Below are 17,500 nucleotides of genomic sequence, written 5' to 3' on the forward strand. Positions count from 1 at the left end.
CTACCAGACTAGTCCTTGTTGCTGTTCTCGGGGGAGGATAAGTTCTTTCCCTGGGAGTAGCAACGCCTTCCTTGCTTTGGTGCTCTGGGAGCTGGCAAGTATTGCTGGCCTTTCCCCTTAGATCTCCCTTAGGCTAAGATAAGTTTCTTGGCTGCGGGTGATCTGTCACTAAAGCAAGGTTGGCAGGACCCTCTTGTCCCTTCCCCCTCTTTTTTCGTAATGGCCGAGCCATTACTGTACTGTACGTCGTTCTACATCTGGACCTAGTATAGGTTAGGATGTGGAATTGACTCAGCCCCTTGCCGGCCGGCAGAGCTGCTGGCCGGCAAGGTTCTTATGTTTTCGAGTGCTGCCCGGACCTCTCTTGGTCCCTCATCCATGCCTGCCTGTAGAGCCAGACGGCATTGGTCAGGAAGCCTGAATTAGTTTCTCCCCTTCCTTATATGCACTCTTTCGGTTGCCGGGCTTGGAGGTTGTGTACACTCTTATCCCGGCATCCATTCTATTTTTCTTCTAGTGCTGTACCTGACCCGGCTGCCGGCCTATGAGGCCGGCAGCCGGGCAGGTGTAGTCCTCTGGTTCTTTTGCTGCCGGCTGGCATCGGTCTTGTACCTTTGCCGGCCAGCTTATGTCAGCCCTTGTCTGCCGGTCACCAAGAGTGTGGCCGGCAGCTGGGTACTACCTTGTGTAGTTGCTGGCCGGCAGCCATTGCCGGCCAACATTGGCTGTTACCGGCCGGCAGTTGCTGCCGACCGGCACATGCATTTGAACCAGAGTGCTGTCGCCCTATAGCTGTTAAGTAGTATACTTTAAAGCTAGTTGTGGTGTGTGCCGGCCGGCAAAGGCAGGCCGGCACACATCCCCCTATACTGTACTAGTATTCTTCAGTATAACATATACAGTAAGAAGAAAACTATGGTAAGGGTTTTGGTACAGCACTGTGTCTTCTAACACTATTGTGTTTTCTTGCACATCCCTTTGCTGTTGCCCTCAGATAGGAAGCTGAGTTCTTTCCTGTCTATTATCCAGGATTTTAAAATCATTGCTTAGGTGTGAGCTCCACCTGTTTCCTCTGGAAACCTTGCATTGGTTACTCTAGAAGAGATAAACCATTTTGATTTTATTATCTGGAAGGCTGCAACAATGGGTTGTGAGGGAAACACAAGTGTGTGTCTTTCCTTTATGAATTGTTATGCTATACTATGCATATCCAGTGATACATAGTTCACTTGATACTCATGGAAATTTCTTCTCTTTACAGGAGGACCCTCCGAAGTGCGGAAATGTTTTCTGCAACGTCCGCAGCAAGAACCTCTGCGGACATGAGTGTTGTAGGAGACACGCAGCATGCGCTGTCTCCAAGGATGATCTCCAGTATTGGGACCCTCAGGTATGTACTGTATGCACTAACCTGGTTACTGAGGCTTTTGATTCCCCAAGAACGGCGGAATCAAGGGATATAGCAAGGGAGAAGCTTCGTACTTGGGTAAGGGGCTTCAAAAAGAACACCTCTGGCCCTTATCTTCCAAGTGAGAAGATGAGGGCGGATCTTTTTCCCCAGGCATCAGCTGATGCAGTGATTCCCCAGCCTCAAGAGGAGATCCCTCAAGATCAAGTCCAGGTGGACGTGGAAGTCGCAGTCGCGATGCAAGACATCCAGTTAGATGACAGGATGTCTGACCTGGACGAACGTTTGAAACAAGACCTCCTGGCAGAAGGTCAAGATGAAGTTCAAACCCCGGATGTCGTAGAGGATGAGGTCGACGAGGTGTCGGCTACTCCGGTTCAGATTCCGGAGCCTATCCCCTCAACATCGGCCGGTCTCCCAGTAGAACTGGGACAGGCCCTCTCTTCGATTGTTGGAATGATCCAACAAATGCAGAAGGAGAATCAGGAGAAGGCGGCTGCTATGGTACTGCGTATGCAGTCCCTGGCAGAATCACGTGGGCCCCAGAAAAGGCTCAATGTGAAAGACCTTCCCTTATGCTCAGATGCTAACCCATGGAGGTATGCTGAGCACATGCCGATGACGACTGGAAAGATCGTCATCTCGGATAAGCTGGGTTCAGTTCCCCTAGAGGAGGTGGAATTCTGGCCCAGCAAGGCATCATATCCGGACTGCTATGTCCGGCTGAGAAAAGAACCAGCTTCAAGGGAGGAGACAGAGCCGAAGGAGGTCATAATTATGGACCACGCTAAGGCTCAAGCCCTACTTTCATCCTCGATGAAAGAGAGGGGCTTCTCTAACTCGAAGGTAGCTGCATTGAGCAAGAAGCTCCCTTCTTTTGTGTCCTCTCCTGCTAGAGCCTTCCCCTTTTTACAGAAAGGGTTTGCGGCTGTCCTAAAGGCAGTCGAGGCCGGCAAGCCTTGCCCCTCCCTGGAGGAGTGTAAACCCTTGTCGCTGGCCCTGCCTATGGACCACAAAGACTGGAAGGATGTCCATCTGACGTTCTCAGTGGGAAAGTTGGAGGCTGATATTGCCGGACGGCAATTCGGCGAGGACCTCCCCAAGCTGTCCGACTCTCTTTTACGAAGAGAGTTCGAGACAAAAGAAAGACTGGCTGCCTCAATGTCTCATCAGACTACTCTTGAGACGATGGTAAGTGACCCCAAGGTCCATGAAATGTTCATGGTAGTGGCTAAGTCTCACCTAGCCACAGTGACGAAGGACCTTTATAGCTTCGTCAAGGCAAGGAGAGCTTGCAGGGAGTTCGTGTTCACCGGGGCTGCGGTGAGACACGAGCCAAGGAAGTTAATCTCCTCCAACATTTGGGGAAAAGACCTTTTCCCTACCGATGTGGTCAAAGAAGTTGTTGATAAGGCCGCCGTGGAGAATAGAAACCTTCTCCAGAAGTGGGGCCTGGCTATCAAAAGAAAGTCTTCCCCGGATGAGGGTCCTCAACCAAAGAGGAAGAATATGAAGACTAGGCTACCGTCTCGGCCAGCCAAGCCTTTTAGACAGCAACAGCAACTGCAATTGCCATTGCCTCCAGTGCCCCAGATGGTGGCACAAACCCCGACCACTTTTCAGTGGGTACCCCAGGCTGTGCCAGGTCAGTCAACCGCATTCACCCCAACGTTCGAAGGACAGTCTTCTTCCTTTCGTGCAAAACCTAGAGGAGCAGCCAGAGGCTCGTCTAGGCGCCCCTCAAGGGGAAGGGGATTCAGAGGTGGTCGTGGTCAGGGAGGCAAGACCTCAGGACGGCAGTCTAAGTGAAACGATACCGGTAGGAGGGAGACTGATGAAATTTTGGGATCGCTGGACCTTCGATCCCTGGGCCCAAAGCCTACTCAAGAATGGACTGGGCTGGAGCTGGTACAGCACTCCACCCCCGTGCCTTCGGTTTTTCCAACACTCCACCCCCGTTCTGGAGGAGTACGTTCAAGAACTGTTGGAGAAAAAGGTGATCCGAAAGGTGAAGTCCATCAAATTCCAAGGGAGGCTGTTTTGTGTTCCCAAGAAAGACTCGGAAAAGCTCAGAGTCATTCTGGACTTGTCGCCACTCAACAAGTTCATAGTGAATTGCAAATTCAAGATGCTAACACTGCAACACATAAGGACCTTACTGCCCAAGAGGGCATACTCAGTCTCTATAGACTTGTCAGACGCCTATTGGCACATTCCAATCAACCGTCGACTCTCCCCCTACCTAGGGTTCAGGCTACAACGGAGACTATACGCCTTCAGAGCCATGCCATTCGGGCTAAACATAGCCCCAAGGATTTTCACGAAGCTTGCGAGCGCAGCTCTCAAACAATTACGCCTAAAGGGAATTCAGGTAGTAGCCTACCTGGACGACTGGCTGGTGTGGGCAGCATCCGAGACCGAATGCTTGCAAGCTTCCAGTCAGGTGATCCAGTTCCTAGAGTACCTAGGCTTCAAGATCAACAGAAAAAAGTCTCGACTTTCTCCATCCCAAAAGTTCCATTGGCTGGGAATCCACTGGGACCTTTTGTCACACAGTTTCTCCATCCCGACGAAGGAAAGGAAGGAGATAGCGGGCTCTGTCAAGAGACTTCTAGATTCCGAAAGGATATCAAGACGCGAACAGGAGAGGGTACTAGGCTCTCTCCAGTTTGCTTCAGTGACAGACCCAGTGCTAAGAGCACAGCTAAAGGATGCAACCGGAGTTTGGAGAAGGTATGCATCAAACGCGCGAAGAGATCTGAGAAGACCAGTGCCGCCTCGGCTACGTACTCTTCTCAGGCCTTGGTCCCAAGCCAGACATCTAATGAAGTCGGTTCTTCTTCAGCCACCTCCCCCGTCGATGACGATTCACTCAGACGCCTCAAAGGAGGGATGGGGAGGTCACTCTCATCGGAAAAAAGTCCAGGGGACTTGGTCCAAGCTATTCAGGACCTTTCATATAAACTTTCTAGAAGCTATGGAAGTGCTCCTTACCTTAAAGAAAGTCTCCCCGCGTCACTCGATCCACATAAGATTGGTGATGGACAGCGAGGTGGTTGTGAGATGCTTGAATCGACAAGGGTCGAGGTCACCACCTCTCAACCAGGTGATGTTAGCCATTTTCCGATTGGCGGAAAAGAAGAAGTGGTACCTGTCGGCAGTTCACCTTCAAGGAGTCCGCAATGTGACAGCGGACGCTCTATCCAGGTTCACACCGATAGAGTCGGAATGGTCCTTAGACGCAGGATCATTCTCCTTCATTCTGAATCAAGTCCCAGAACTGCAGATAGACCTCTTTGCGACGAAAGACAACAAGAAGTTGCCCCTGTACGTGTCCCCGTACGAGGACCCCTTAGCGGAAGCAGTGGACGCGATGTCCCTCGACTGGAACAGATGGTCCAGGATTTATCTGTTCCCTCCTCACAACCTTCTGTTGAGGGTCCTCAACAAACTGAGATCCTTCAAGGGGGTACCGGCAATAGTGGCCCACAAGTGGCCGAACAGTATGTGGTTCCCCTTGGCGTTGGAACTACAGATGAAGTTTGTGCCGCTACCACATCCAGTTCTGACCCAGCGAGTCCAGAAGTCGACTGTCTGCGCTTCATTACAGAAAACCCGGACCCTGCAGCTCATGATTTTCTCGCCCTTGCGGTGAGAAAACGTTTCGGGATTTCGAAAGCCAGCATAGACTTCCTAGAGGAATATAAGTGCAAATCGACTAGAAGGCAATATGAGTCATCTTGGAGAAAATGGGTGGCCTTTGTAAAGGCAAAGAATCCGCAGGAGATCTCAACAGACTTCTGCTTATCTTTCTTCATCCACCTCCATGGCCAAGGGTTGGCAGCTAACACGATTTCAGTGTGTAAATCTGCTTTGATGAGACCCATTTTATTTGCCTTCCAGATCGACCTAGGTAACGAGATCTTTAATAAAGTTCCGAAAGCCTGCGCTAGGCTCAGACCTTCAGCACCTCCAAAGCCCATCTCATGGTCTTTAGACAAAGTTCTTCATTTCGCCTCCCTGTTGAGCAATGAAGAATGTGCGTTAAAGGATTTGACGCAAAAAGTTATTTTCCTATTTGCACTCGCGTCCGGGGCCAGGGTTAGTGAGATCGTAGCCCTCTCGAGAGAGGCAGGTCGTGTTCAGTTCCTGGATGGGGGAATCTGAACCTGTTTCCGGATCCTACGTTTCTCGCCAAGAATGAGTTACCCACCAACAGGTGGGGTCCCTGGAGAATCTGCCCTCTGAAAGAAGATGCATCTCTATGTCCAGTAGAATGCCTAAAGGTCTATCTTCGTAGAACTTCAGACTTCAAGGGTGGTCAACTATTCAGGGGAGAAACATCAGGCTCAAATTTATCTCTGAATCAACTCAGAGCGAAAATCACATATTTTATTCGCAGAGCGGATCCTGACAGTACACCCGCAGGTCACGATCCGAGGAAAGTTGCCTCATCCCTAAATTTCTTTAATTGTATGGATTTTGAACATCTCCGTTCATACACGGGCTGGAAGTCTTCCAGGGTGTTCTTTCACCACTATGCGAAGCAAGTAGAGGAACTAAAGAGATCTGTGGTAGCAGTGGGTCGTGTAGTTAACCCTACTGTTTAACTCTGCGAGGAACAGTGGTCTTAATTGGGACGATTAAGTCCAGGGTGAGTGTGTAGGTACATACTGTACTACAAACTAAATGAGGGCACCAAGTGCCTACATAGACTGTTCCTTCTTTCAAAGGTGAATCTAGCATAAGTACAGACATGTGTGCCGAGCGTTTCTAACGCTAATGTGATTGATTTGTAATACAGACTTTTATGACTTGATACCTCGGTATCGTATTAAAGTGGCGTTTAATGGTTTTTCTTTCAGATAAACAAGTTCTGTTTACTATCATACTTATGCTTAAAGTTTTGGGTTATCCTCTTTTATATATAAATATATATATATTTGTTGTTAATCTGTCTGTTTATTGTCTGTCAATAAACTTGTTCTTGAGAACCTTGCGTCTCTTTCACCTGTGTCAATTTATTGGTATAATTGAGCATTTAATTCTATGTATCTTATCTGGGATAATTCTGGTAGAATTGTTCTGTTATGCAAGCTATGTTGCATTGGTTTATGTAGTCCCCTAATGGGAGGACTCCGTCCCATAAAGGGACGAGGGCGGTTTTATTAGTTTCTTCCTATGTGGATATAAACCTTTGTCCAATACAAGTATTGTGCGGATTACTGGTCAATATATATTGACGCAGTGGTTCTATACAAACTATGCTTTACTTAATATAGGGCGAGACCACTATATTAGCTTGCCTGGTATTCATACATAGGTATATGTACTCTTCGAGACTTTTCCAGAGTCTAGTAGGACTCTTCCCTGTAGGGGGCAGGAAGCTCTAACATAGTTTATAGTTAGTTGAAAAGATGTATAACGGTAACATCTTAGGTCTCTAGGTCTAGTCGACCGGGAAAAATTACCTCCGGGGAGTACGGCACGTTCTGAGAATCCACAGATACAGTAATACTCTGGTACACTTCCATCAGGACGACATGGCTTGAGCCCAAAAAACGGATTTTGAGCGAAGCGAAAAATCTATTTTTGGGTGAGATGGCCATGTCGTCCTGATGGACCCGCCCTTGCCTTTCTAAGAAAGGGCTGTAGGACCCCTCCCTACATACAGTATCTGTAGCACCTCGTGTACGCTACAAGGAATACAGATGGCGCCAGGATTGGCGCCAGGCTCGCATACGAATCGGAGGATAGGGAAGCCTTCGGAGCGGCTCGACTTTTTCTTTCCCGAATTCGTATCTCACCAATCACCTCCTACGAGACGAAATCTCTGTCCAGGATGTAGATTGCCATGTGGCGTGTCTAGAATACGTCCTCTGATATGTCGCGATATCCCTTTCACGAGGGATACTCGCTCCAGGAGTTAGAATTCTGGTACCTTAAGGTAAATTCTCTGGGAATATCGCCGTAGTTGTAATATACCCTAGGAAGCTACCCTATAGGAACTTCCATCAGGACGACATGGCCATCTCACCCAAAAATAGATTTTTCGCTTCGCTCAAAATCCGTTTATTATTATTATCATTATCATCATAATTATTATTATTATTGTTATTATAATTATTATTATTACGGCAGGCATAACAACTTCTATTTATGTTCTATTTACCTGAATCCAGATATGGATGTTTCTATCTTCGATTGTCTTCTTACCATTATGACCAAGATACAAGATGATGATAATAAGGCCTCTTCTGTCTTTGTTTGTGATTTCAATGCTCACCATAGGGAGCGGTTAAATTCTGTTTCTCCTACCAATCGCCATAGCTTAAAAGCTTTAGACTTTGCCTCTGAATCTGGCTGTGAGTAAATTATATGTGAAGCTACTCTGGTCTGATAAATGATTGGACCTCATATACACCGACTTCCCTGGCATTATTACAAGCAAGGTTGGTTCTCCAGTTGGGGCATCTGATCACGCCTTAATTTTATTGGTTGTGAAGACTGAGCAGCCTGTCCCTGATGTATCATACTCATGCAAGATTTATATGAAATCTCAAGCAGACAGGAATGGGATTTTGCATGATCTTTTGGGCTTTAACTGGTAAAAATTGTATAGTAGTGCTGATCCTGTTGTCCATTTGAATGAGAATCTAGTCAGCATAATTGTTAGGCATATCCCTTCTCGTGTGCTAAGGTACCGGGTGAAGGACAAACTGGTTTAATGATTATTGTAGACGTACTTATTTGGAGAAGCAGGAGGCCTATCATCTTTGGAAGGGTAACAGATCAGATTTGATTTGGAATAACTATACTCAGCTTCAACTGAAAAGGAATACAATTTAGAAATAAAAGAAACCCATTCTGGTATAACCCAGGAACATACGTGGTGGACTACCCTTAATTCTGCACTTTTTGGTATAAATGCAACAGTTCCTCCTTAACTTGAATCAGATTATTCTGTCACTCACTGTCCAAAAGAAAAGGCAACACTTTTAGCTGATGTGCTTGACAGTAAGCAGTGTAATGAGAAAATTGATCTTTCTCATTCCTGTTTTCCTAAGGCTAAACTAACTAGTTTAGATTTTCGATCTCGTGAAATTGAAGCTCTTGATGGACCTTGATGCTTATGGGGGGTGGAGACCCAAATGATATTTTTCCTCTTTTTTTGAGACTGCAGATTTCTTAGCTGCAAAATTACCCATTTTCTTACAAAAGATGGCAAGAGGAGGAGCTTTTAGCACTTGTTGAAGAATTGGTAATGTTAATCCAAGCCCAACTGATTACGACCCAATTTCCATAATTCCCATATCATCTAAAGCTTTTGAATGTCTTTTGGCAAAATGTCTTAATAGGTTTGCTGAAGGTAATCATGTTCCCTAGTTTGCAATTTGGTTTTAGTAAAGGCCTTGGAGCATGTGATGCCCATCTTATAATCTCCAATGCTGTACAGAAATCCTTTGATCGGGGCCAGGAAGTTCATATGAGTGGCCTTGATTTTACCACTGCGCTTCACCATTTTAATCATGAGGCCCTTGTTTTCAAACTCAAACAGTTGGGAGTGGGTGGGTTGTTTCTTAGCATTATTATTGAATTTTTAAGTAATAGATTGCAAAGAGTTACTGTTGATGGGCACCATAGTGAGTATAGGAATGTGATATCTGGTGTTCCTCAGGGTAGCGTTCTTGTACCATTACTTTTCATACTATATACACATGACATGTGGCTTGGCCAAGAAACAACCTTGATGCATATGTAGATGATGCTACACTCTTTGCATCAATTCCATCTCCTCAATGCAGATCTGGGGTTTCTGAATCCCTTAATAGAGATCTAGCTAAAAATAGTGCATGGTGCAAATTATGGGGCATGAAGTTGAATCCTAACAAAATTCAAAGTATGATTGTATTAGGTCAAGGACAGTGGTTCCTCAAAATCCAGATCTCAGCATTGATTGTTTCTCTAACTCTGTAAGACATAAAATTTTAGGTGTGATTCTTGATAAATTTATTTTTGAGAAACACTTTCGGTCTGTGCCTTTTTAATTACACAAATAATTGGCTTATTGAGAAAGTCTTTAGATTTTCGGTCATCGATCTATTCCGAAGGATTTTAATTTTTTCATTCTACCTTGTTTTGAGTATTGTTCTCCTCTCAGGTCTTCAGTTGCTGATCATCTTAATTTCTTGTACAGGAAATTACGGTTTATTAAATTTCTTAATCCTGATCTACATATTAATCTTTGGCACCGTCGTTCAATTAGTTCATTATGCATGTTGCATAAGATTTTTCAGTACTCTGACCATTCTTTACAATCAGATCTCCCTGGACAATTCTATCCTGTTCGTAATACTAGGCATGCAGTTAATTCTAATTGTCAGGCTTTCTGCATCATGAGGCTCATTACTACACAGTATTCTAGAAGTTTTATTCCAGCCGTAACCAAGTTGTGGAATGATCTCCCTAATCGGGTAGTTGAACCGTTAGAACTTCAAAAGTTCAAACTTGCAGCATATATTTTTTATGCTGAACAGGCTGACACAAGTCTTTTTAGTTTATACATGAAATATCTGTTTTGACGTTGTTACTGTTTTTGAAATATTTTATTTTAACTGTTTATGATTTCTCATACTGTTTATTTATTTCCTTATTCCCTTTCTTCACTGGGCTATTTTTCTTGTTGGAGCCCTTGGGATTGTAGCATGTTATTTTTCCAACTTGGGTTGTAGCTTAGCTAATAATAATAATAATAATAATAATAATAATAATAATAATAATAATACAAGTGATTGTCAGCTTTTTCTTATATGCTACGTAAGATAGACTCAATCCATAGCAATCGACGGAGAGAGAGAGAGAGAGAGAGAGAGAGAGAGAGAGAGAGAGAGAGAGAGGTCGATCAGTGTTTTGCGATGATCTCGTCATGTTAAAAGAAATGAGGAGTATTGTTGTTGAAAAGAACGTTCAATCAGGTAGTGTAATGATGATGTGGAGAGATTAACAGAAAGAACTGAAATGATGATGTAGAGTAGAATACCACCGGACACGAAATACACCCAATAAGAGTGTTTGTAAGAATAATAACATTATTATATTACTAATTGTTATTATCAATATTATTATTATTATTATTAATTATTATTATTATTATTACAATATTGATTATTGTGTTTCATGGGTGGGCCTACCATTTACGTGATTTTTTTTCTTTTTAGTACCCTGTTCATTATTTACACAAAGACCACTTTCTTCTTCACTTCCTCCATCTCGAAAAAACACCGGCAGGCTAAGTGTTCTGTTCCCTGCTGCAGGCGAACCGCACGGAAAACAACCGCCCGTGTGAAGACAAGCTCTTTGACATGCGGTAATCTGCCGTAAGGCTTCAATCCACTCGTGTGAAGCGGGCTTTGCAAAGTTCAGAGGTTGGATAGCAAGATGCAAGAAAGGAAGCTGGAACTGCCATAAAGTAGGATATAAAGCAAGTGCTTATAAGGAACGAAATAATACGGCAGTGTCACTTATTTAATGCCAAGAGTGCTCCACGCGTCCCATTACGCAGTTATTCAATAATTACATCCTAAATTATCTAAACATTGTTGCTAAAAATGCTTTACAATATCATCTTCATTTCCCAGAATTACATCATTTCGTTTCTCTCTGTTTCCCCATTCTTCATTAATGGGCAGTATTCGTTTGCAAGCCTTTTAGATTAATCATATCACCTAAAAATTTGCTAGAGATTCCCACAAGAATATAACTGCCTTCCTTCACGCTAATTCGCTTAATTGGATTTGTGATCCCAATTCAATTGACTTAGTATTTAAATTACACGTAAACATGTATGTATGTGTATATATATATATATATATATATATATATATATATATATATATATATATATATATATACACTGTATACGCGAAGCACAGTACTTTCACCGTATACTGAAGCAAAACATGACAAATTCAAAAATACATGTTTCAAAGTGCCATTAGAATGCCCTGAGCTTATACTGTACAATGGATTACACATAACAACCTTACCCTCAAAAGTTGAATACAAATATTTTGAAAACACAAGGGATTATTAATAACAGATAACAAATGACAAATAACAAATAATAAAGAATAACAAATAATAAAGAATAACAAATAATAAAGAAAAACAAATAATAAAATAATAACAATAAAATAACAAATAATAAAATAATAGCAATAAAATAACAATAAAATAAAATAACAATAAAATAAAAAATAATAAAATAATAAAAAAACAAGAAAATAAAAAAAAAATAATAATAATTATTATTATTATTATCAGCTAAGCTCTAATCCTAGTTTGAAAATCATGATGCTATAAGCCCATGGGCTCCAACAGAGAAAATAACCCAGATAAGAAAAAAAAATAAAGAAAAAATAAATTACAAGACAGGTAATGAATAATGAGAATGATATATTTTAAGAACAATAACAATATTAAAATAAATCTTCCATATAAAACAATAAAGCGAGACTTATACCAACCTATTCAACAAAATGAAGTTCTCTGTAAATTTGAACTTCTGAAGTTACCCACAATTCGTCACTAAAACGTCTTATTTTTTCTTCTTCTTCTTCACAGCGTGAGAGGAAATGCAGATACGGGTTATATACGAAGTCGTCTTTACTTAGCTGATGCTTCTCCGCCTCATACGGGTGTCTATTCCTGCTGGTATAATAACTATTCAAGTGATGAAGTCACAGTTCACGTCATTCCAGGTAAGGGAACTTCGCTAATAGGTTATATTCAACACCACTAAATAAAAAACAAAGATATTTCTGTTACAGTCTTGCATGTGAAGGTTTGCTAGCGTCTATTTTATCAAAAGTTTAATTATAAGGTAAAGTAAATTATACTTTTCATACACACGAACATGTGTAGCCTATATATCGTAAGTACTTACGGTTCAAGGAAGACGATGCGAGAACATTATATAGGCAGAGAAAGAGCGGAAATGATATAGAACGGAAAAAAGAGGAAATTATATAGAACAGAGAAAAAGAGGAAATTATATAGAACAGAGGAAAAGAGAAAATTATATAGAACAGAGAAAAAAAGAGGAAATGATATAGAATGAAGAAAATAAGGAGACAATAAAGAGAAATGGTAGAAGCCAGCACGAAAGTTTGATAGAGACTGCAAGGGAAGGGCTGAGAGTAAAGTAATGTAAGCAAATCGAAATAAGAAGATATCTAAATGAATGTTAATAATTATGATGGAAGAATGAGAGTAGTTGATTCGGATAAATATCTGAGAATATATATAATGGACGATGACACTGATCAAAGGCAACAGTGCATGCAAACGATTGGTAATAGTCCGGAACTATCTGTGAAAATTAACGGTGAATATAAGCAAGTAAAGTTTAGCCAACCTTCCTTTAGGGAAATGAAGTATGGATGTTGATTGCAGATGCTATCTGTAGAAGCCAACGTGGGAATATACGGTATGCTAGTATTGTCAAGCCAAATTTCCATTATTATTATTATTATTATTATTATTACTTGCTAAGCTACAACCCTAGTTGGAAATGCAGGATGCTATAAGCCCAGGGACTCCAACTGGGAAAATAGCCCAGTGAGGAAAGGGAACAAGGAAAAATAAGATATTTTCAGAACAGAAACATTGAAATAAATATTTACTTTACAAACTATAAAAACTTTAACAAAACGAGAGGAAGAGAAATAAGATAGAATAGGATGATTGAGTGTACCCTCAAGCAAGAGAACTCTAACCCAAGCCAGAGGAAAACCATGGTACAGAGGCTATGACACTACCCAAGACTAGAGAACAATGGTTTGATTTTGGAGTGTCCTTCTCCTAGAAGAGCTGTTCACCATAGCTAAAAGTCTCTTCTACCCTTACCAAGAGGAAAGTGGCCACTGAACAATTACAATCCAGTAATTAACCCCTTACGAGAAGAAGAACTGTTTGGTAATCTGTGTTGTCAGGTGTATGAGGATAGAGGAGAATATGTAAAGAATAGGCCAGACTATTCGGTGTATGTGTAGGCAAATGGAAAATGAACCGTAACCCGAGAGAAGGATCCATAACTCTCTAGCAATAGTATCTCAACGGGTGGCTGGTGTCCTGTCCAACCTACTACCTAAGGACGAGAAATGTGTATGTTGACTGCAGATGTAAGATAAAATGGCTGTAGCTATTCAGACGAACAGTTAAAAATTATAATTGTAGAGTATGAATAACTGATAAATGATGAGATAAGCAGATCCGATAAAACATAAGCTTATGGGATAGGATGATTCAGGATATTTTGAAGAGTTTGGTCACGTAAGATAATTATTAAGAGGATTTTAAAATTTTTCGTGTAGGGATTGATATTAGGTACTTGCATTGCACTTTACCCTTGTTTTCTAAGGTGACTAATGGAATTTTGAAGTTTTATAAACTTTTGCAAAACATTACAGAGCAGAGGAATATTTAAAAAGATTTTTTTTAAAGAAAAATCAACATATGATCCCGGGCATATAGTCTACAATTTGTACTGATGTTCACTGTATAGATACATTGACATTTATGAAAATGTAAACGATCAAATCCACAAAATATTCATTACCTTAAATATGAAAAGAAATAGAATTTCAGCCATCTCTGAAGATTAACAGAAAAGGTAACTCCTCTTATTTTTACATTCTCCCAAAGATGGCTATACTGACCCCAACAGTAAATTCTTTCCATTTCCCTTCATTTTTGTATTCCAGGCGAGAACTCGGCCGCGATGCAGCACGATAAGGTGTCGGATCCAACAACCAGTGGAGCTTCACCTATCAATATTCCATCAGCTAAATTTTCCTCGTTCATTGCAACCAACTGCTTGCTGTGTTGTCTTCTCTTAGACTTACTGGGCTGTACCTTTAAGAACGTGGTTCTTGACCTTATGGTTTTATTTACTGTAATAAAGGGATTGCGTCAACATTTTCATTCTTCAGGGATGACCAACAAGGAGTTTTCTCGTGGATGATTTAATAGGGGTAGATATAGATCTGAAAGAGTCATTGCAGATACTCTATAGGATTTAGGTCATGCATATTTGCAACTCTTAAAGACATGCCCAGTAAGTCTTAAATATATACCTGTAGTTGCAATGCGAAGCAGTAGTTAAGAGTAGAAAGTTAAAAAGTGAGTGCAGCAATGGGCTAACAGGGCAATGCAAAGGCCTTCATGGAATGCCTACAGTGTATCACTTGAAGTGCAATGACAACACTAACCTCCTACGGAATATTACATCTCAAGAAAAGGGAAAGAAAAATGTTTCTTGTCCTAATTGCTTTCGTGTTAATTTCACCTCGATGAAGAGGCAGATGAGGGCTATAGTGAAGGACTTAGGTTTCAAACGTGTTCCTACCCTATCAGGGTAGCCGCAGTAACCATACATAATTCCTTATGGAGATGAATTAATCCCACTTTACTGTGAACTGATAGAAATGGATTGTTAGATACTTTATCTGTAAGAGTAAAATAATTTCTATATGTTGAACTTATGGTAATCTATCACATTAGCTCTATTTTGGGTTATATCCTGATATATGGACATTGAGAAAAATAGAACGGATCCCTAGAGATTGCAAAAGGAGCGGGGAAAGGAAGAGAAGACGAAGGATATACGAACTAGGAAAATTTGCTGGGACAGAAAGACCACAAACAAACTTAAGTGGAAAGACATGTTTTAGAGTCCTTTGTTCTGCTGTAGACTAGTACCGGCTTTATATATATATATATATATATATATATATATATATATATATATATATATATAAATATATATATATATATATATATATATATATATATACATATATATAAATATATATATATATATATATATAATATATAATTATATATAAACACTAAAAACCCGTCAATCGATGCAAATGATAAGGTAAATGTTCTTAAGTTCGTTATTATTTAATGACTGTTTCTTTGTAGACTATTATCTAACTGAAGCACCAACAACCTTTGACTCAGAGTTGTGGAAAACACTTGGCATAATAAACACGAGGAATCAAGAAATAAACGATGAGAATAATTCGTATAAGTTTGATTCTAAACCTTTGACCTTTGTATGTTCTAGAATATTATTCGCCTTTCATGCTCTGCAAGTTCAGTGCGATGTGAATTCCTCATAATAAAAGGAGGGGAAAGGGGAGAAGGTAAATAGTAAGAACTGAGCATCTATAATCGACTCATAACTCTTTTACTATATGGGATTTTGCAAGGGAAATATGATTCTGATAGATTTGACACAACTAATATTAATTTTTATGATAATGTTTGGCTCCCTGTCTTATCGTTAATGGGGTCACCAACGAAGACCAGGGTTTTTGCATGAGGAAGGCTTCAAAATGAATGAAAAACAATTTTTTGCAGTGATCAAATATTTTAGCCTACACTAAAAAAATAATATATATATATATATATATATATATATATATATATATATATATATATATATATATATATATATATACATATATATATATATATATATATATATATATATATATATATATATATATATATATATATAAAACTAACATGGGATGGCTCCAAACAAGAATAACACAGAGGTAAAGTTGGTAAATGTAAAAGTGTCTGGTTTCAGTTCCAGTAACATCCGAAGAGATGCTCACCAGAACCTCAACAGTGCAAGCACAAGCTCCTCACTGTGGTGCCCAACCACAGCAGTAGCCTCCCCAATATACACTTTGAATTACGGTCCCACACTGGGATCGATCTGCTGCCATGCGAACTTGGATAAACCCACCATGATGTAAAACTTTTACAATATTACTTGCTCATCAGTTACGGTTTGAAATCCTTACACCCCCCCCCCCACCAACACACATTAAGCCATTCACCCTCGCACCTCTTGTAATTTAAGCTTTTTTTTGTGACTGTTCTGGATAGTATTCGCTTTTTACCAACCTGCTTTCGTCCATTCTTCCCACATGATTGAACCTCCTCAGTATACTCTAATGACTATAATTCAATTGTTCATATACGCAAACCCTTTGTCCTCGCGCTTATCAATTCTTTTTCCACTGCATAGATTACACAAAGAGTATATAGGCCTATGAGTATATACATACACGTGTAACTGTGGAGGGGTTTGACAGCTCGATGAAAAACGAGGTAGGAAAGCTAAGAAGTAGGTGCAGCTACAATTCTACAGTGCACCGCAGGAAGTGCTCTGATAATAGAAGTTTGAATTGTCGAACAATAGTTCACATCACTCAGTTGACCAGTTCATACAGACTGTTGCTAATGTTGAATAGGCAGTACAGTCAGACGGAAGGATTTTGATGTGATTTTTAGAAAAAAAAATCATGAATAAACATACTGACCTGTTATATTCTATGTCCTTCAATATTTCTCGTTTGATATTTTTATCCCAGCTTCTTTTTAATATCAAGTGTTTTGTCTATCAAAACATTTCCAAGCTGTTAACCTCACAAGCAACGAAACAGGTATTGCTCTCGAATGAAACTTGTGTGTATCCCCGTGACATTCCAGAATCGTTATTTATTCCTGGACGGTAGGCAGATTCCAGGTCGTGAGATGACACCATTCCTTATTCTATCATGTTTTGTCCACCGTGATACAAAACCTCTCACGAATAATTCTGTTTATTCCATGGAACTTTCCAGTGGTTGTTGTTTTCAGATTTTTTTTTCTTTTGTAGGGCCAGCATAAGTTACGTTGCTTTTCTTATATTCTTGTTGAAGGCTTACCATTACACAACAGAAAACATTTCCTGATTTTAATCATGTAAGGCTGCTTTCTTATGATTTGCTTTTTTAGTTTGGCCAGCAAGTTACGTAGCTTTCTTATAGTGGTCGAAAGCTGAAAATTGCGTAACTCCAATAACCTTTCCTGTTTTCTTGGTGAAATTCATTCATGAAAATTCCTTTAGAAAAATATTTATTGTTTTTTTTTTTTTCTTTTTTTTGGCAGGGCCAGTAAAAGTTAAGTACTGTAGCGTTCCTAACATAGTGAATGAAAGCTGAAAATTTCCTGGTTTTCTTGGTA

The 17,500-nt window shown here is 40.5% G+C and overlaps 1 protein-coding gene across 1 annotated transcript in view; it reads left to right on the top strand.

The window, feature by feature from the left end:
• Positions 1 to 15,167, top strand: part of LOC137658276 (uncharacterized) — a 63,153-nt gene extending 47,986 nt beyond the window's left edge. Inside the window, exons 7-8 of the mRNA XM_068392951.1 lie at positions 12,032 to 12,168; positions 14,173 to 15,167. Coding sequence (XP_068249052.1) covers positions 12,032 to 12,168; positions 14,173 to 14,432 — 397 coding nt within the window. The 3' untranslated portion in view covers positions 14,433 to 15,167. The remainder of the gene's footprint in view (positions 1 to 12,031; positions 12,169 to 14,172) is intronic.
• The last annotated feature ends 2,333 nt before the right edge of the window (positions 15,168 to 17,500 follow it).

This window comes from Palaemon carinicauda, chromosome 19 (assembly GCF_036898095.1).
Source record: "Palaemon carinicauda isolate YSFRI2023 chromosome 19, ASM3689809v2, whole genome shotgun sequence".
Lineage (NCBI taxonomy): Eukaryota > Metazoa > Arthropoda > Malacostraca > Decapoda > Palaemonidae > Palaemon > Palaemon carinicauda.